Source organism: Falco rusticolus, chromosome 6 (assembly GCF_015220075.1).
Source record: "Falco rusticolus isolate bFalRus1 chromosome 6, bFalRus1.pri, whole genome shotgun sequence".
NCBI lineage: Eukaryota > Metazoa > Chordata > Aves > Falconiformes > Falconidae > Falco > Falco rusticolus.
This window is the reverse complement of record NC_051192.1, coordinates 924,852-945,456: the sequence shown is the minus strand read 5'-3', so window position 1 is coordinate 945,456 and position 20,605 is coordinate 924,852. Positions and strand designations below refer to the sequence as shown.

Sequence of the window (20,605 nt, the reverse complement as noted above, 5' to 3'; positions counted from 1 at the left end):
TACTTCGTGCTGTCCTGCAGACAGGTCATGTGTGAAGGATCATTGTTCCTACTTAATCCCCTTTTAAAAGCCAGCAAACAACTGCAGTATCTGTTGTCTGTTCTGGGTAGTTGGGAAAAGACAGGTGAAAGGATGTGCTCGGCAGTTCCTCTGGATGTGCTATTGAATAAGGCTGGTGATAAGAGGATTGTCTGGAAGATGGTGTCAGAGGAACTGTATTTATATTTTTGTATATTAAAATATCTAGATCTCCCTGAAATAAGTTGTTAAAGTGTCTTTTACTTTTTGTTTGATTTTTATTAGATGGTATTGAAACTGTGGATGCTGGGTGGCTGACGTGTCAAACAGAAATAAGATTGCGTCTACATTATTCTGAGAAACCACCTGTAGTGATATCTAAGAAGAAATTTAAAACATCAAGGTTCAGGTAAGAACCTGCTCATCTTAGTGCGCAATTTATCTTGTGTTAATTGTCAATACTAGTGATTCTTTTTTTCCTTAATTAATATAGCCTTTAAATTAATATTGGGTTGCTAATAGGCATGTACTATCAGGCCAATTTCCAAGTATTTAAGCACTTTGTAAAAATATGATGATAACATTAAATCGGTGGCGTGTTTCAGTTGCCTCATTTCATTGTTAATGTAGTGTCAGAAGTTTCTCCTGTTTTAACAAAGGAAGACAGACAGTCAAACAAAACTATTCTAGCTTTGCTGCTGATTTAATGCTTTTCAGCTTTTGCATTTCTAATAGTTATTAAGCTATTGAATGTGTATAAATCAGATGTGATACCACAAGTTAAGCAGTAGGTAACAGGTGTCTTTCACAAATACTTATTACATACCTGCCTTGGTGTTTCCTGTTTCTTGGCTGGAACTGTAGTGTTCCGAAGTAGTTTTATGCTGTTACTTTCAGAGTTTTCTTCTTTGTTCTTAACTTCTTGGAAAGAGCAGAATGGAAACGGAAGTTGGGGGAAAGGGAGAAGGCTTCCAGGTTTTTTGTTGCTTACTACTTTTTCTCCTTACCAAAGTAAACAGCCCTCTCCATTTAATATATGGTTAACTCTCCACTGCATTACAGATTTCTAGTCAACGTAGATGGTGGAGAGAACAGCATTCTCTAATCCCTTCTGTTGCTGTTTAGATCAGTTTGTTTTTATCTGCAGAGGTGTCTCAGAAAGCAGGCATTATTATAAGTATACAGTTGACTGACAGAAGCAGGTACCTTAGTCCTGATGTTTTGAGGACTGCGCTATTGCCCTGAGTGTTTGATCTCCTTCCCCCCCTTGAGTTTCTGGGATCTGGAGCTTGCTCTCTCTGTGATTTACAGATCACTTGGTTAACCTGGGAGTTACTAATGTATTTTGATGGTCTGACACTTGTTGTTGTCCCCCAACCCCCCCCCCCCCCCCCCCCCCCCCCCCCCGAAAGTTCCAACTCTTCTGATGAGGGGAAAGTTGATTTAATACAACATTCTTCAGTCAAAGTTAATACTTATGTCCTGTTCTCTATTCATTGTGTGTTATAGTAGGTAGAGAGAGAGCAATTTCTGAAGCTTCATCCTTGTCTAAATTAGATGGTTGAAATCAAAACTTGTTAAGCTGGATGCATTCACTAGATAAGATACTGTTTTACTGTGTTCCACTTGCTGCGTAAAAAACTAGATCTGCCCAGGTAGTTTCTGTAACTGTCACTTGCTATGACACTGTCAAGTTTGTGGAGCATCTGTGTTGTAACTTTTTTATGAGGGTATTAAGAATGTGGACTTGGTGTAAAGAATTTTTATGACTGTAATTGTTTGAGGTACAGATTCAGTTTTACTAGTGAATTGGCATCTAACTAAATAACTCTATCCCATCTGCTGCTTAGATAATTCAGAAAGGGATTTGGATTACTCGTATATGCTTCCATCACACATGGCATAATGAATTCTGTGTGGAAGGTTTGCTCTGTATAATAACAATGAATTCTGAGTCTTATTGAGAGGCTTATTCCTCTCAGTCCAGGATTTTTCAGAAACTGCATTCAATTTACTTTTAAATGATCATTTAGGGTTTCTCAAGGGACTTACTAATTACTTCAGACTATCTTATTTATGCCTAATAGAATACATTCATCTGCCTAATCGGTGTTCAGAGAGACTTCAAGTTGTGTGTGTGCATTTACCAGCAGCCAGCCTTGGCGATTACTGCTATTTTCAGTGTTTTTTCATTAGCCTTTTGGCATTATGGGTGTCAGTCTGTGGAGAAAGGCTGGCTGTGTGGCAGACCAAAACGTTGCTTTGCTGGAGTGCTGCTTCTCAGACCACTAGTACAATTTTCACATTTACCCAAGTTCCAGTTTTAGAAGTGACTTGAGCACTTGAATCTGACCAAAATAAGATTTAGACAGCAGCTGCAAGCTCTTGACTCCTGTGAGGGCCCACTGCACACAATGCTGTCCTGTCGATGGTGGTGGTGGTGAGAAGAATTCTTGTGTTGTATGAGCTTGTGCTCAAGCTTCTTTCTAATTCTTCAGGGTTTCCAAAGACACTGCTGTGACTTAACCATTTGTTTTGTGTTTCTGGTTGAGTAGAGTAAAACTGACTCTAGAAGGCCTAGAGGAAGATGAGGATGATGAAGAAGGCCAAGAGAAAACATCCCCTACTGTCCCTCAGAAAATGGCAAACACTGTGGAGTTCTCCTTAATAAGTAACAACGAATATAAATGTCGACACTCTCAGCCAGACTGTGGTTATGCTTTGCAGCCAGATCGATGGATAGAATACACAATACAAACCATGGAGCCTGATAACTTGGAATTAATCTTTGATTTTTTTGAGGTATGTCTCTTCACCCTGAAGAAGCAACTCCTGTCTGCCTTTGGGAGCTAGTCAATTACCGTGAAGATTTCACTGTTCGGATAGTGCTATTGCCTGATATTCTTGATCTTTTGGACTTGCAAAAACAAGTTACGAGACCATTGGCTACCACCCCATTTTGCAGAAAGGTTTTATGAGTCTTCTCGATATGGCACAAAGTTTTGCAGTTTCTACCTATTTAGAAGTTAGTGCAAATTAGACACAAACCTTAGTGTGCAGTACTGCATGCAGTTAGGTTAGGTTGGCTTTGATTTTTATCTTTTACCAGAACAAAGGTTTGCTTATCCTTCTTGAACCTGAACAATGTGTATATGAACTAGTTACATTACAATTATTTGATCTTAATTTTAAAATTGGAAACAGAATAGATTTCTCTGAATTGACTAGTACAAATTAAAACTGGATATTTGTGAATTCTCACTACTACATATGTTATTTTGCACTCTATTTAATTTCCCTGGAAGATCTTTAAAAAAAAACTTGGAATATTAAGAAAACAGCTTTTGTCTCTTCATACTGTTTACGCAGAAGAAAGTTGTAAGCATTCTCTCTTTGGACTAAAAATACCCTTAAAATCATTTACACTCATAATCGTAGAGCGGCTACATGGTTTCTGAACTTGACTATGGTTAAGTGCACATTCTGCATGTTAGTGGCCCTCCTCCTTCCCTGCAGAAAAATACAAAGTTATTTGAAGCATATGTATTATTCCAATTCATCTTGGTTCTAATCACAACTTGAGTTTTTTAGAATACAGACTGTTTCATGCATACAATTTTCATCTGAAAAGCTAAGAGTTTTCAAAGGCAAATGTACATGAGTTTTGTCGATTTCCATTAAGAATTTCATATTCCTGGCAGTAAATTGCCACACGCTGTTACATTAAACAATTTTTAGCCTGAAATTAGTGTTTTCTGTAGCACACAAGAAACTTCTGTTACATCAGTGCCTGTATGTATCTTCCTGAGGAGCAAGAAAGAGTTTGTTTAGAATTCTCACCTACATGTAACAGTAGGTGTTTTCGTTTTTTGTTTGTTTTGTTTTTAGGAAGATTTAGGTGAAAAAGTAGTACAAGGCGATGTGCTCCCAGGTCATGTAGGTTCTGCCTGCCTCCTGTCATCCACAATTGCAGAACTCGGAAAGAGTGCTGGAATTCTTACACTTGCTATTATGAGCAGAAATCCAAGGAAGACAATTGGAAAAGTTAGAGGTACAGTTGATGCAAAAAGATGTAGATAATTTTACTCAGTCATCCATTATCTGTTGACATATGAAGCACTGGTATTTTTCTTGTAGTGGACTACATAATTATTAAGCCGATCCAGGGATACACTTGTGATATGAAGGCTTCATACGCAAAATATTGGAAACCAAGAACAACTCTAGATGTTGGACACAGGGGAGCAGGAAATTCTACAACAACAGCTAAGTAAGTTGACTTACATTTTAATCCAGGGAGGAGGGGATTATGTTTAGTTTCACTGACATCAATTGAGGAAATGGGCAGTTTAAAATAAAAAGCTACAACCCATGATTAAGTCACTTCGATATCAAATGTGGGTGTTCTTTAAAATAAAGACTTGTGATTTGTATTTCTCTTGTTTCAGTGGACTTTTGTGCTATGCTGCATCTAACAAAACATTTTTCTTTGCTGTTATTTCAGACTTGCTAAAGTTCAAGAGAATACTATTGCCTCTCTGAGGAATGCTGCTAGTCATGTATGTATGCACATTTGCACGCATATAGTACTTGTATAGTTAAAACTATCTTGGCTTGTATGCTTAGTTTCCATGATTTAATACAACAAATGGTAATTGCACTGGTATGAAATTGCATCAAATCACTGTGGAGATTCCCTGAGAGAGAGGAAGGGAAGTAACAGTTAGATTAGGCTGTCATTCTTGAGTTCCTTAAAGAAAATCAAAACTTCCATCTAATATGTTCTGATGGTGGTCTAATACAGAGAAAATCTTAATCTCAACCCTGCAGAGACATAGGGGTGGAAGAATTTCAAACAGATGAATAAAATCTTGGCTCTGTTAGAGTCGGTCAGCGTTCTCTGAGGTGGCTCAGGGACTGCTGAGTACCTAGAGTTGGTGTCCAAAAATGAGACTTGGATGCCAAGCTGGTAGAATAAAACAATCCTTTGCTTCAGTGCTTGTTGCGATGGAGACTTGGAATCCTAAGATGAGACTTTCAACTTGGGAGATACTGGCTTCAAGTGCTTAAATTCCATGATTGAGGCGGTCAATTTTATTCCTTCCCATAATCTTAGTCACTGAAGTGATCTGTGGTAAGATTGATCTAGACAATCCAGTGACATCCTGCAGCGGAGTAGCTGGACTCAGAAGCACATTCAGAGGTTCCTTGCCTAGCTTCTCTTCTCGCAGTGAAGAGCTGTGGTTACAGCTTTACACATAAAGATGCTGTTATGAGATCACCTGCTGCTTAAGTTGTAGGGTTCCTAAGGCTTTGCAGGTACATCTTCAGTAATGCAGATTCTTACCAAACATCTTTTGAAGTTGTTAAAGGGATGGGACCAGAATCTGGAGTATTATGCTTATTGGCTTCTGATTCTGGAGTGCTGTACTCCCCATGAGTCAGAGCTGAAAGCTTTGTCTGGTTTGGGAGTAAGTGTAATTTGAACACAGTGTCTGGAACATGTACTGACTGCAGAGGAAAAGAAAACAGCTACTACATTATCCTTGTGATAGTTCTTAATTCCTGGGTGGATGCTGCAGGTGTATAGATAGCTTTTAAAAGGACCATCAGAAGTATACATTGTGGCAGAAATATACTATGAAAGTTGTCAGCAGTATCACCAGAAGAGTACTTTCAACTATTTGCAGATTGAAAAGGCTGAAAGCTACCACTCTAAAATATTTCTGCTGAGAAGAGGGCTGAAAAAAGCCTGCCCTATTTTCTTTTTCTACTGATTGAAAAAAGACTGGGCAAGTCAGGATGATAATTTGATGTATGGTATTCTTGGAGGACTTTCAAAGGCATGATTTACAGACATTAAAAAAAAAAAAAAGGCTTTGTGTGTTTCTTTATCTCTTTCTTTCTGGCCCTCCCTCTTTTCAGAAAGATTGTGCTTGGAACTCGTTATTCCTTTATTCCTTTTAAGCTTATCAGAAATATCTTTATTCCTTTTAAGCTTAACAGAAAACAACATACAGTTGAAAAGGGCAGGAGAGTACCAGATGCAGCTGCTTCTGCTCTTGCACATGTTATAACACACTACTACTGTGTTATCCACTAGTGACTCCAGAAGCTCCTCGGTCTATGGAGTGCCTTGCTAAAGCTTTGCCAGTTTGTAGTGATCCCATGTCTCTTGGTGGGGAGGGGGGAGAGAGGGAGGAAGGGCACTGCAAAGGTATCTGTTTGAAAACATTGTCTTAGTCTTTCTCTGAAATCAAGTTTGCAGTGCTTGAATGTTACTAGAAGGTTTACAAGATTGATACCTATATCTATATATCTCAGAACTGCATTATGGTAATTAAAATACTTTCCCCTAAGATTTCCACCCCCCCACCCCCACCCCATTTGTAATCCATTGTGGAGTATGATTTAACTGATAATAGCCAGCTGCATTCAACTTGGTTGATGTCCAGGACCTGTGAATACTTGACAACTTATCTGCGGTTCAGTAGTCCTTGTGCATAAAGAGTCAATGGATTTTGTTTTGTTCTGTGTGTTTTTTAATTTTCTGTAGGGAGCAGCATATGTGGAATTTGATGTGCATCTTTCTAAAGATCATGTGCCTATTGTCTACCATGATCTCACATGTTGCATGGCCATGAAAAAGGTAAAGATTAAGATACCTGTATTTTATCTTTAAATGTGACCATTGCAGAAACTAAAATACCAAGTGCTCGTAGAAATAATTCTGGAGAATCAAGGGATGGAATGGGACTAAATATGCAGCATTACTGTGTGCATAAGTAGAGAAGTTGAGCTTTTCTTTTGATGTTGTAGCAACAGCATTTCAGATGCACAGTTTGAGACTTCAAGTTTACATTGTAGTTATTTTTATACCATTTTTTAAATTTATGGTTTGGAAGAAAAAATTAGACAACTCCACTGATTCACTAGCACCGCTGGGACTCAGACTGTCAGAGTGAGAACTTCTGCTTGTTTCTTTTTTGAGGGGAGAGTTAGCATGATTTTCAGCATGACTTCTCACCCCTGCTGATACTTAAATGTGTACTTCTCTTAGGCAGTTACGTACTAATAAAAGTTTTTAGGTTAAATAAACCTTATTTGGTCTCCCAGTAGTGGCCAGTAGATGGAAAGCAGAAAAGTGGAAGAAACAAGGATTTCCTTCGTTTATGGAGTTTGATTAGCCATAAGTGGCTTGGCTTCCACTAGTTTTTCTAGTGGAAAATCCTTTTTCACTACAGCATTTTGCTCAGTGTTGTAACAGTGAAGTGAGCAATATACTTCAGCCTCACTTACTGTCCCAACAAGATAAGAGGAACTGCTTTTGGATTGCTTGGTGGAACAGAAGGAAAGGAGTTAAGACAGAGGTTGTATGAGCAGGAAAATAGCTCTTGAAAGCAAGTTTCTTGTTCCTTTCCTTGCTTACCTCATGAGGTTGCAGTTGTTCATTCTTTTTCAACCAAAACCTCTTTTCTGCTGTTTTTGTAAGTCAAGAGTAAAGTGACATAAGCAGCAGTGAACAGTACTGGTACTCGTGCATAGAGATAAGTGTTCCTTGAAGGGCGCTCTGAACGGTCTGTCACAACACCTTTTAAATACTGAGAGTTTATGAAGCATAATAATTGAGTGTTTCTCATAAAGTGCCATTACACTCCTTAATAATGAGACAACCACAGGCAGAAGGAAAACACTTTGGTGCTTTCCTGCCTGGTCTGTTGCATGCTCTCCACTGAGGCTGCGATACTTGCATTGAGCAGCAGTTGCAAAGAGATTGGACTCTGTTCTGTTCTAGTTTTCTTCCTTTCTGGTCTGGCAGTGAAAACAAAGATATCTTGCAGTCTGCTCTACCTAAGTCTAAGTTCTCTCTTTCTTCTTGGCACTAAGCCTGCGTTGTTAAACTCTCATCTACTGCGATACTGCAATTTATAAGAAGTATGGACAGTTGTAGAAATGGAACTTCAACTAAGGCAAATATATGTTCAGTGTATATTGAACCAGTATTGTCTTGTTGAGTAAAAATTTCTTTATAGTGAAGAGGGGGAGTGAAAAATGGATTAAAAGAATTTTTTTTATCTTTGTTTTGGGGGCAGGGTGTGTGTGTCTGTTTTACCAGGACATTTGTCTTTTTTTTACTCATTTCTGGGACATTGAGTAGACCATACTGAACTGAACTGCCTTAGAGTATTTTTTGATACATTTCTTTACTGGCAAACTTTTTTCCTGAATACATTAACTTGTCAAGTTTTTGCAGAATAAATGTGCTAACCTTTTCTGAAGAAAGAACATTGAAGCCTCTGACTTGCATGAAAGACCAAATCCTGTTTTCTCAAATTGACAGCTGTTTTATGCTTCTGTGTGCCTGTGTTGTCTCCTGAAAAGTGATCATCTTGCTTACAAATGATATCTTGTATTATAATATATCTTTATCGATAAAAGAGAAAATATCAGTTGCCTTTAATGCTACCATATCAAAAGCATGTAGGCTTTTCTCTAGTTTTCAGTGGTGCTTAATTATGTATTCTTTGTCTTCGAAGAAACTGGATACAGAGCCTTTGGAACTGTTTGAGATTGCTGTCAAAGAACTCACATTTGATCAGCTGCAGTTATTGAAGGTATTGCTACTTTGGCTAGTGTGTTATGCTGTGTGTATAAAGCTTAGATTTTTTAGAGTAACTATAGATAGTTTGGGAGAGCACAAGCTTTAAAAATTGTACAAGTAGAACAAGTAGCTAATTCCTGGAATAGTACTTCTGCACCATCATTACAACTTGAATAAATTTCATTATTTATATCTTCTAGAAGGGTGGTCTGACAGGTGGGGTCAGGGAATGAGACTGGGCCACTGAAGACCCAGCTGAGATTCGTGTCCTCAGTAAGGAAGCACCTGGCTGGTCCAAGAACTATGTTTCTTTTAACTTAAAATCACTTGCTCTCCTCCTTTTTTTTGGAGAGAGAATTTGAATGGAGTGAGGGAGTTTGGCCCTACGCCTGGCCTGATTCTATCTCAGTATATAACTACATTATAAAACCTGTGCCTGCGCTTGATTGGAAACAAGGAGTCTTAACATTTGACAAAGGAAGATTTAATGTTCAGACTTCTTAACATCTTAATGTTAAATTATATTCCGTGTGTTTCTACTATTGAACACATTTTCTGTGCTTTCAGTAAGAATATTTTCAGTTTGTTTTTGAGCTTTCATTGCAATCTTTGTTTGAAGTTTGAAAGAAAATTGTGTTGTGTACTAGGATTTCCTTTATTCTTTTACAGATCACTAAAAATATGTCTGTAATGGACTTTTAAAACCAATTTATAAGGAAAATTAGTTGCATTTTACATGTAGTAAGATCTTTATGGGTGGAGTACTAGTTAATATTATTGTTTTTATGCTCTTTAGCTGGCTCACGTGACTGCCCTGAAGGTAAAAGACCACAATGGTATGTACTAGTTTGCAGGAGTCTTGAGATTTATTTATTACTGTGTAAATACAGATTCTGTGATTGCAGTCATTTGTTCTAATGACATTTGGTTTCTTCCTGAACATTTCTAAATGCTTATGTAGTTACTTCAATCTTGTGCATGCTGTAGAGTTCTTTGCTGTGGCAAGTAAATACCTGGACAGAAGTTACTCCCTTGGGAAGATGAGGCAGGAGGGTAGAAGTTTAATATATAGATAAATATATATTTTATGAATATTCATAATTGCCACTAATGCTCCCATCTTATGCTTCTCCAGCTGAACCTTTTTGGCAGCTCTTCAGAACTGCTAGCAAGAACTTTGGTAACTGCTGTAGGCTGTCTTCCTGGTGCTGTAAATCTTGGGCCTTAATTCATCCCCTTTATAGGGACAGCAAACTGACAAAGTATTTTACACGTTCTAACTGTCTGGGAAAAGATAAAATAAATAATAAGCCTTGACAGGCAAGGCTGCTTGTACTGGATGTGATTCAGTGGCTGAAACAGTGAGGGATGGAAGAACCTGTTTCTGATAAATATTCAGGCAAGATTTTTAATAAGGGTAAAAATTATTTTCCCAATGGCAAAACATGAATTGCCAACACTATCATTGGAGTATGTCAGTGTTAGAGGGAAGGCTTTGGTAATCAAAGGATAGACCTGGTTCCATTCTTTACTCTCAAAGGCCTTATGATTTTGAGCCAGTCTTTTCTTGCTGGGATTAGCAGTGCTGCTGTTTGTTTTTGATTCAATATTTTGTATTTCTTTTCAGCATCTTTTAAAGAAGAAGAAAACTCTGCTTTTGAGACCCAGCCATTTCCTTCTCTGCAGAGAGTAAGCAGCAAATATAGAGCAATAGAGATTATGATTGTGAAATGTGAAAACATGTGTTTTTCTTTCAGCTTTGTGCATGTAGCAAGAGATAGTCGTATTTGGGTTTGGGCCTCTGATATCAGTGCTGGAACTGAGAACATAGGTTTTATTGTTGACCACTGAAGCCTTTTCAGCACTTAAAAGTAATAGATTGCCTACCTTTCAAGCTTCTTAATTCATGAACCCATGTGGTATAGCCTGGGATGCACTCAGTTTTACAGCTGGTTAGCATCTGAGTATTGCGTTCAGATACAATAACAATTGTTTGCTAATTTGGGGTAAAAAACCCAGAAACAAACCAACCAAAAAACCCTGGCCTTTGGTAATTCATCACGTACTCTTGCCCATCTGAAAAAGCCAGGCACAGAGAAATGTTAAGTGGATTTCTTTTCTAGTACATTCCAATGACTGTTTGCCAGATTTGGGCTTTGTGTTGGCTTATTTTTCACAGAAACAACTGACAATTGTTGACCAAATACAGTTTCATACCATTTGCAGTCTTTTTTTCCTCTATTATTATTTTTCCCCTCACTATTTTTCCTGATGTCTGAACTTTAATATGAATGTTAATATGCCTTCTAGGGACTTGTTTTATACAATAATACTGCTTTTTATTTGGGTTTTGGAGATTATTAATATCCAATTGTTCATAGGGTTATATCAGAGCATGTATGAACTATCCATCAGTTACAGGTCATATGCCCCACTGCAGTTTTGGGTTTTTTTTTTACTGTCTAATCAGATACTGCTTAACTGCAGAAAATAAGAGAACTTTGTATAATAGACTAATGAGGTTTGATTCCTCTACCTGTTTCGATTCCCTAAATTTAATTTTCTTCCTATAAGAAAGGCTATGTTACTCTCTTCTGTACCTGGCATCTTTACAGGGTTAAAGAATCATCTACCAGTGTTTCCTTAATTTCATTAGCCGTTAGTTTCACCTTTTGATTTGAAGTCACCTTACCAATAGTTCTTCAAATTTCACATATTTCTGTGTTGTCATCATAATGGCAAGCTCCTGGATATCATACTTGGGATTATGTGTAGTTTAAGATACTTTCTGCCTTCAGAAAAACTTCCTGGAGAAATAAAAACAGTGTCATCTTTAGGAGTACAAATGGGGTATTTCTCACACACCTAAAGGTGAATTAACTTGCATTTGTACCTTCTCAAAACTTTGTCCTTAAGATTCTGTCCATTTTTATGTATTTCCTAACTTTAAACTGAAGTAGAAGAAGGTGTATATGTATCTTGTGTTAAATGTTATTTTTTTTTTTTTTTTTATTACACTGTTAGACCCTATTGGCATTAAATTCCAATGTATTCTCCTGGTAGTTACCCTCGTAGGGCTTAGATGTCCTGTTTTTCTTTGGATTCTCTTCATAAAGAAATTTTTTCAGGTCCTGGAGTCTGTTTCTGAAGATGTTGGGTTCAACATAGAAATAAAATGGATCTGCCAACAAAGGGTAAGTAAATGTACATGTGGTTTACTTTGATACTATGCCATGTCAAATTACAGGCTTTAGCCATGAGAATGGCAGGCTAAGCTAGGAACAAAGGCGTAATTTGGTTTTGTTTTTGTTTTTGTTTTTTAATGTCACCCTCTTGTTTTATTATAACCTGCTGTCTTTGAATCTGGGAGTATAACAGCACCACTCTAGCAAATGAAGAAACTTACTCTTAAAATGATAGGAGCTATTTATAGGGTTGAGTTCATAATACAGCTCAGACTGCTTTTAGTAGAAGACCCTTTTTAAAGTCAGTGGGTCGCAGCAGGTTGCGTATACTGTATGTGGGAGAAGTGACGAGTTCAGACTCTCCTGGCCTGATGCAGGAGCAGCTACAACGTTGTGCAGCAACACAAGCAGCTGTTTCCTTCAGCTGGATTGCTTAGCGCTTGGTCTAGAAGGAAATGATTGTCATGGCTAGGACTGGAAGCCTGGAGTGGGGTAAAGAAACTAAGCAGAGGGGTAGGTGGAAGTCTGTATGCATGGAGATGCTGATGCTCTTAACAGGTCAGCTGCAGGAATACTGGTACCTGCTATTCTCAAAGACGTTTGAGAAGTATCCTCTTCTATTTCTACAAATCTTGCTGTATTTTTCTATTTAGAAATAGAAGTACAAAATATCTGTAATAACTTTTAGTGATCTTTCATTTAATTCCTTTGTTTTTTCAAAATAATGCTTCCCAGAAACTCTTCTTGGATGAGAAGACAGTCAATTTTTCAGTGAATCTTACTGCTGTTAGTATTCAGCTGCAGCTCACAGGCTGATGGCTGTGTAGATCTGTAGCTAGCATTTAGCAGACTGAAGGAGTGACTTCTGTATTCGGACTGGCAAACTGAGCTCTCGTTTTGCTGAGGTTGAGTGAGAGACCATTGCTGGTTAAAATACTTTTAGTAAGCAAGTAATTCAAGGCTGAAACTTGCCCTTTCGTTTTCCAGGATGGACAGTGGGACGGCAACTTGTCAACTTACTTTGATATGAACCTCTTTCTAGATATTATTCTAAAGACTGTTTTGATGAATGCTGGAAGAAGAAGAATTGTATTTTCTTCTTTTAATGCAGATATTTGTACAATGTAAGTTAAGAAGAGATAATGTATCTTCTTGTTTGTGGTTGGTGGGGGATTTTTTTTTTTGGTAAAATTGACTTTGGACATAAGAATACCCAATAAGAAGCAAATCATGTTTTGATTAGATCTAAACTTTGAATGCCAAAATAGTTGGGGATTGAGACAAGACCACATTGTCATCTGAGCTGTGCCAAAAATAAAATAGGAGAGCAAAGTCAAAGTAGACATTTTTGTCAAGTGCCTTCCTGAATGCTTCAGTCTTGACACAGCAAAAAAGGCTGTGATTTCTTCTGGTATCACAGTGTCTTTTTCTTGAGGGGTACACAAGCCTAATTTACAAAGAAAATCATCTTAGTTACAATTTTTTCACTGTATCTGCCTTTTTAAAAAGACAGAAAAATGAAAGAACTTTGGATTACCTGTGTTTGGTTTGGGTGTTTTAGAGTTTTTTGTTTTGTTAAGCAGTTTGTTTTTCTTTTATGGAATGTCATATTGAAGGTATTGGGGCACTGAAAAAGCATAGAAATTGAACTGGGGAGCAAATAGTTGGGATACATATAAACTAACAATATGCTGTAGCACTTTGTAACAAGAAGTGATTTAGCACTGTTAATGTAAGGCTTTATGGAAATCTCATTTGCTGAGAGGCTGCACCGATGAAATACCATTGAAGGGTAAATGGGCAGGACAAAACCAAATCAGGGTAGTGATAAAAGAGTTAAGAAGCAAGCGTGTAAGAGTGCGTAATGCTAATCCCAAAATTTTGCTTCCATCTGTTGTCATTTCATACCATCTGACTGGAAAAATACACTAGTAAGGTTAGATGTTGTATATTAACCACATTTAGAAATTCTTATCGTGAATCTTTATTTTACTGTAACTCTCATTTAAGAAGAAAATTACAGAATTGAACAGTTTGAAAAGTTTATATAAACATTTTGAGGATGTGGGTCTGAGTTCACCTTGAAGTCTGGCTTCCCTCAAACTGTAAGTCTCTAGTAGTGCCAAAAAGAACAGTTGGAGCAGTTTGTCACGCAGTTTGATACTAAATGGTAGTACCATCTTGTTGCACCAGCTAGGGACTAGAAGAACATGCAGTAAGGAGTGTGATTCTCAAACAGTAATATTGAATTCCCCTGCTTTTTAACACATCTGCTACTTGCAAACTTTTTTTTTTTCCTAACAGGGTTCGGCATAAGCAGAACAAGTACCCTGTGCTATTTCTCACCCAAGGAGAATCTAAACTCTATCCAGAGCTTATGGATCTTAGGTCTCGTACAACTCCAATTGCCATTACTTTTGCACAATTTGAAAACTTGCTGGTAAGCCGACAAGTTCTGATATTACTTGGCAGTAAAATGAAACAATTATTACTACTTGTTGTAAATCTATAATTTTTGACGCTAATGCTTGAAATGAAGACTAACCTCATAGAAGAAATACACTAACATTTTGTAACTGCCAAAATAATGTTCTTTGTTTCAAATGTCTGTTTACTACAGTGTTTAAAAAGTAGTACTGTCAGTAAACTCTTTAATCGTATTAAATTACTTTTTATTATGAATGACATTGTAAGGAGCTGCAAGTGTCAAAAGATTACAAAAACCTGATGTGAGAGTGTTTCAGAAACATGGATTTTAATTAAACTCTTCTGTATTTCAGGGAATTAATGTGCACTCTGAAGATCTGCTGAGGAATCCGTCATTTATTAAAAGGGCCAAATCCAAGGGCCTAGTTATTTTTTCATGGGGTGATGATGCAAATGACCCAGATAACAGGAAGAAGTTGAGAGAATATGGTGTTCATGGGCTAATATATGACAGGTACTTAACTGTGTTTTTAATAATAATAAAGCTTAGGAACTGTGGTATCCTGACTCTTGTGAAATTTCACGTTGCTTTTTGGCTGTCTTGAGTGCAGAATATCTTCCTTTTGTACTGTAAGTACAAGAAGCTCATAAACGCAGTTCATGAGCACGGCTAACACTAATTCCTACTTTTTCAGCTGTATATATGAAGCAGAATAACTTTTGTTTCTCCTGAGGTTAACGTAAATGTAATTTGATTCTTTAAAGAACTAGTGCATGGCATACACATTTAATGTGCTATTAACATTCCTGATGGTAATTTTTAAACTTTGACTGTGACACAGTGAGGACAGTGTTATTTAACTGTTTGGCTGAAATCTTCAGCTTTCTACACTTAGTTACGGAAATAGTTAACACAACTTAAGTGAATGATTTTAACTGAATTTTTTGCCAATGTTCTGTTGTGTTTCAAAGCTGTGAATTCACCACTTTTCCAGTTAAAATTAGCTTGGTGTGGTTCTCAGGGCAAACTGCCAAATTAGTTGCTTCAGAAGGTAGTTGTTACATCCACACAGTTCAGGTGGACTTGGGAGTACTCTGGTAAATCTGTGAACAAAAGTATTATTTTAGTTCCTTACTAAACCCAAAAGTTTTAGCTCTTTTATGAGAAAAGATGTGAAACTCATTATTATACGATGACGATTAATTTGAGAAGCTGTATTAAATTAGAATTTACGATAGATTGCAAACAATATGTACCTGGAATAGCTTTAGGTGTAACTGAACTGTCAAATTGCAGAAGTTTTTCAAACATCTTGCTTTAGCAGGGGCATTGTTTTGCATATAGTTTTACCTGGAGAAAATAAGTGTGTGTGGGATCAAGTAACATCAAGGGCTCTGTTTTATAAAGTGGAAACTGAGAGTCAAGTTAAAATGTATCTAAAGGCAAGAAATCATTTGCAATTGAGAGTTCTAGGCTCCCAGTGTGAAAAACTGTTAACTCCCTTCAATCTGATCTTGGCTATTGAGAGTCCTCCAGAGTGACGGGTCAGTGTTTCTCTGGTTTGCTGGGGTGTCCCTTCTCGTACTGTATAGAGTGTCTCCTATTATTTGGTGGTAAAAAGGAATAACGAGATTTTTACACCGGGGATCAGCTTCAGACTTGAAGTCATTGAAATGTAAGCCCTCTTCTCTGCTACGGCAGTGCTACGTGTTGTACCTCTCCTACAACTGAAGATTGAGGCCCCTTTAGTAGACGAAAAGTATCTCTGGACTAGTGTGCAGACAAGACGGTACTCCAGCTCTTTAGTGTATGGGCATAGAATTGTTAAGTAATTCGATTCTATGGTATGTGTAACTTGCAGTGATAAACTATCAGTCTATAGACAGGTGGGGTGTTTTAATCAAACACTACGGCATAAAGTGTTCTTATGCAAAATGTCTGTTCATCTGATGTCTACTAATCCAGTCCTCTGGAGTTCTTAATTACTCCTGATGCAATAAGATATGCACTACTATTAGTAAAGCAGGTGACAGCCTTTTTTTCTGACTTCACGTTACTTTCATTACTTCAGATACTTAATTGCTCAACACTACTTAAGTAACATTGCACTTATGTCAAGGCTGCAAGTCTGCTATGTGTCATCTTACAGTGCCTTTTGTACTGCTTCCTGTGTTTTAGGTTGCAGTATGATAGCAGAACATCTTTTGCCTCGCCTTCTCATGACTGACCAATTCACTGGAATTGCTTATAGGCTGAATTCCCTTACGGATTTAACTGAACAAAAAATTTTAGCCTTCCTGCACAATTTAGACCATCTAGATTCTTAATAGTAATCATCTCTCCTCTCATAGCCTTTCCCCTGTATGTCTCTCTTCCACCTTGTTGACATCTTTCCACCTCATTGAGATAAACCCCAAAATTAATATCAATTTCAAAGCTGTTTAAAAAACAGTAGTACAGTAGTGCATTTTTTTCTTTCTTTTTCAAGCTACAAACTGCAGTTGAGTAGCAAACAATTACTTTGTTTTGGGATAATTGTTGCAGGCTTGTTAACTATAATTTCTAAATTTTACTGACCTTTTTTTTTTTCTGTAGGCCAGAACAAATACTGGAATGTTCCTTTACAATTCTTAATTATTTTTCAGAATTTACTAATTGTCTGAGTAGAATTAAATCTAATCTTAATATAGGTTCCTTAGAAGGAGCATGACACTTCCTGAAAATTGCACCAGAATTTTCACCAGATATCTCAAGCTGGACATTTTGAAATGCAGGTGGTACCTGCAAGTCCTGGATGCATGTCTAAATCTAAAAACCTGGCAGCAAGTGTTCCCATTCACAGTGGAGTTGCTGGGTAAAGAGGGAGTCTTTTGAAACCACCTACAACTACCTGACAGGAGGCTGTAGCGAGGTGGGTGTTGGTCTCTTCTGCCAAGTAGCAAGTGACAGGACAAGACAAAATGACCTCAGGTTGTGCCAGGGGGTGTTTAAATTGCTTATTAGGAAAAATTTCTTCACTAGGAGTGTTGTCAAGCACTGGAAGAGGCTGCCCAGGGAAGTGGTGGAGTCACCATCCCTGAGGTGTTTAACAGACGTGTAGACATGGTGGCTAAGAACGTGGTTTAGTGGTGGACTTGGCAGTGTGAGCTTTACGGTCTTGAGGGTCTTTTCCAACCTAAATGATTCTGTTTGAGTGTATGAAGTTAATATCAAGACTTCACATTGTCAAAAGTTTATGTATGGGGTAAGCATCCGTATTCTGTGCTGTTTGAAGTTTAGAAATAAATTCAAAACTACTGTGAAGCAGAACTCCAGTATTGAGAGAGGGAGTGATGTACGCGTGTGTTTCAAGGTCTAGAAATAAGTAGGGGCAGCAGTAACCCATTTATTAGTGTAAGGTGAATTTATGCTACAGTTGCAGTTTCAAGTTCCAGAATATTTCCAGGACTGAATGAGGATGTGCTGCTTCCATGGCTTCTGCAGAATTTTTGTTCTCTGGACTTAAGGCCAAGTGCAGATGTTTATCAAAAAATCGCTGTGCCTGGTGTTTTGTGTTGCTGTTTACTAGACCTTTACTTAAACCATCTTAATAACAGTTATTTGTCTGAATAAGCTAGGAAGCAAATACAGCTTTTAGGCTGCTTGGATATGGGCCTGAGTTATTGTTATTGCATGCAGTAATTATTCAAAGAGTATGAACCATCTGGGTAGAGATGATTTCTCTAAGTTATTTTTTCCGAACTTTAATTGTCCATGTAGAATTGAGCAAAACATTGTAGCCACTTGTGAAGATGGCAGGAAAACAGTGTCCTGAATGCCAAAAGTTGCTGATATCAAGTGTCGGGCAAAAAAAAATGCAGGTAGGAGGTCTTGAGTTTGTTTTGCATGGCGAAAAACTGCAAGACTAAATCCAAAAAGCTTACAAATGTCAGTGCTATTAAAAGAACAACCTCACTGGGGCAGAGGAAAGAATCCCCCCGCCTCCCCACCCCATCTGGTCCTTTCTCCACTTGGGCTGCAAATTACTAGACATACCCGAAGCCATGGAACCAATCGCATGGCCTAGTGCAGTTGCCAGGACAATATTCTGCTTTTTTCTTATGTTTAACTAGCATTCATCTCAGCGCTCAAAAATAAACTGCTTATGTTAAAAGGGCAACCTACAGACAAGTTGCTATCTCTGCCCACAGGGCTTCTATTTGGGCCCTAATCCAGAAAAGTACTTCAGGTACGTGGCTGGGTATCTTCTGTTCACACAGAAAATTACGTCTCATGCTTGAAACGCTTGTTTAGAGAAGAAACATTAACCTATTGCAGTAAAATTCTCTGGATTGGCAAAAGTAATGAATTGTGAAGCAGGATTTGTGGCGTGATTTATCTGGTATTTTTCTCCTGGCCTGTTTACAAAGCTTATCCAGGAAATATTTCTGCATTTGAATGTGCTTAACTCAATAAGAACAGTGCAGTCTTACGTTTGTACACCAGTTGGCTGTATATTAAATACCAATGTGGAGAGGAGGTGGGTGCTAACTTACACTTGTATTATCTTTGGGGTTTTTTTTAGTTCACTTTACATGGTCTGAGTTCTGTTTGCTGAATAATACACATAGCTGCATGAAAATACTATAAACAGTAATCCTCCAACATCTATGGTGGAAGCTCTTCCATGAGAATCTTCGGTGTGCCTGTCTCCTCTCTAAACACTACAGTTCCTTGTGGCTGCACATTGCATTTGCAGACTCCGGACAAAAGCTCTGTGCTTTATCAGCGTTAGTAACTTCCCAAAACTAACACAAATTTAAGTGGCAATAAAGGCAAAAGCATTCAAAACACTTCTCAAAACTAGAAGACTGTCCAAATTTGCACCATTTTATTTGCCTGCAACTGAATGTTACTTAAATAAGTAACACCGTGGATATATATAGGAAGTTAACTAGTATTAGTTGATTTGTAGTTTAATCTACTCAGTGATTGAATTAAGATGTTACACAGTGGCAGTCTGAAGTCTTCCTTTGTGAATTGCAAAGTAAACTCAAGCTTACCTTGAAACATAAAGAAAAATGAAAAGTTTTAAGCAAAAGCTTCAGAAAACCTTTTAAGCATGAAAGCAGTGTTTTGATGCTGCTGACTCTTGGTTTTTGGACCAAGCAATAGTGAAGAAAACCAGCTGTGACTGACACTTGCTGGATGTATGTGTTTTCAGGGGCTGCAAACACACCTGAGGGGAGCGAAGCACGTCAGTTCTGTGCCCGCTGCATAACCCTGGAATGTTGTGCAAGGCTTTTTGTAGAAAGTGCTAGTTCAAAACAGTAGGATTTGGAGGACTTCCCAGTCTTCTCCAGGGCTTGCATACTGATAGGATGTCAAATGGAGAAACTTTGGTGCATAGTTACTTACAAATAATTGTCCTGTTGAAGAGCGAAGGATAGGGAGATGAGAGCTTATTCCTTATCTTGATAGTGATGTTGGAAATAATTTGTTAAGAGAAGTCCTGGAGCCGTTTTCTGTTTTTGCCAACTGCTGGTGTACTTTTGTGGACCCAAACGAAGAGGGGGGACCAGAAATTCTGAGGTGCGAGGGTAGCTCTGCTTCAGATGGTTTTCCCTGCTTTTGATTTAGAAGAAACACTGTATATACACTGGAGCAGACTGGTTCCAGTGGAGTGTGTGAAAGGAGCTTGGAGGGTTGGACTTGTCCAAAATCTCAATTGCAAAGAACTGAGTATGAGGCAAGAATTACAGAATTAATGGTTGTCCTAGTAAAAAACTAATAAAATACTTGCCAGAAGCTGCTTAAAACATTTTTAGCCACGCTCTAGGAACAAGTGGCTTAGTTGCTTTTCTGGTGTCTGGCTGATGGGAGGTACTTGATTGGCAGTTTCTAAAGTGTGTTGCTATATAGAAAACTATCTTCTAATTTCAGTGCTTTCTCCTGAATGCATAGAGAAATTTGTCCTGTGTCAGCTAACCTAGCCAACAAAGCACAGGTGGTACTTGCAAAATAAAAGCCCATCCGTCCTTCCTTCCAGGATGCAGGTGTCTTCTGTGAGGCAATTTTCGGTCCTGTCTTTGGCCTGTGTTAGCTTATAGGTGCTGTGCAGGTAACTGCTGTGCCTTCTGTGCGTGTTCCGTAGGACCAGACAGCGTTTGTCCTCGCTTCTAGGAGTTTCTTTACAGAGACTATCTTTGATCTTACTGTAGGGAATGTGATCCATATCTGTATTTCCTGCAGAAGTGTTTCCTCATTTGAATCCCATTTTCTATATGACTCTTCAAGCTGCATATTATTTTTGATGTCTTGGACTTGCCAACAGTTCAAAGTTGTCTTGCCAGCATAAAAAGGCACCCGGCACTGTATCATGTAGCCGTCCAT

General features: G+C 38.0%; 1 protein-coding gene across 1 annotated transcript in view; it reads left to right on the top strand.

Moving 5' to 3' along the window:
• GPCPD1 (glycerophosphocholine phosphodiesterase 1) overlaps positions 1-20,605 on the top strand; it is a 46,226-nt gene that overhangs the window by 22,710 nt on the left and 2,911 nt on the right. The window contains exons 7-19 of the mRNA XM_037390997.1: positions 304-427; positions 2,574-2,820; positions 3,907-4,069; positions 4,156-4,288; positions 4,523-4,577; positions 6,575-6,667; positions 8,556-8,633; positions 9,417-9,456; positions 10,248-10,309; positions 11,749-11,814; positions 12,793-12,929; positions 14,110-14,245; positions 14,586-14,746. Of these exons, the coding sequence (XP_037246894.1) occupies positions 304-427; positions 2,574-2,820; positions 3,907-4,069; positions 4,156-4,288; positions 4,523-4,577; positions 6,575-6,667; positions 8,556-8,633; positions 9,417-9,456; positions 10,248-10,309; positions 11,749-11,814; positions 12,793-12,929; positions 14,110-14,245; positions 14,586-14,746 (1,495 nt within the window). The remainder of the gene's footprint in view (positions 1-303; positions 428-2,573; positions 2,821-3,906; positions 4,070-4,155; positions 4,289-4,522; positions 4,578-6,574; positions 6,668-8,555; positions 8,634-9,416; positions 9,457-10,247; positions 10,310-11,748; positions 11,815-12,792; positions 12,930-14,109; positions 14,246-14,585; positions 14,747-20,605) is intronic.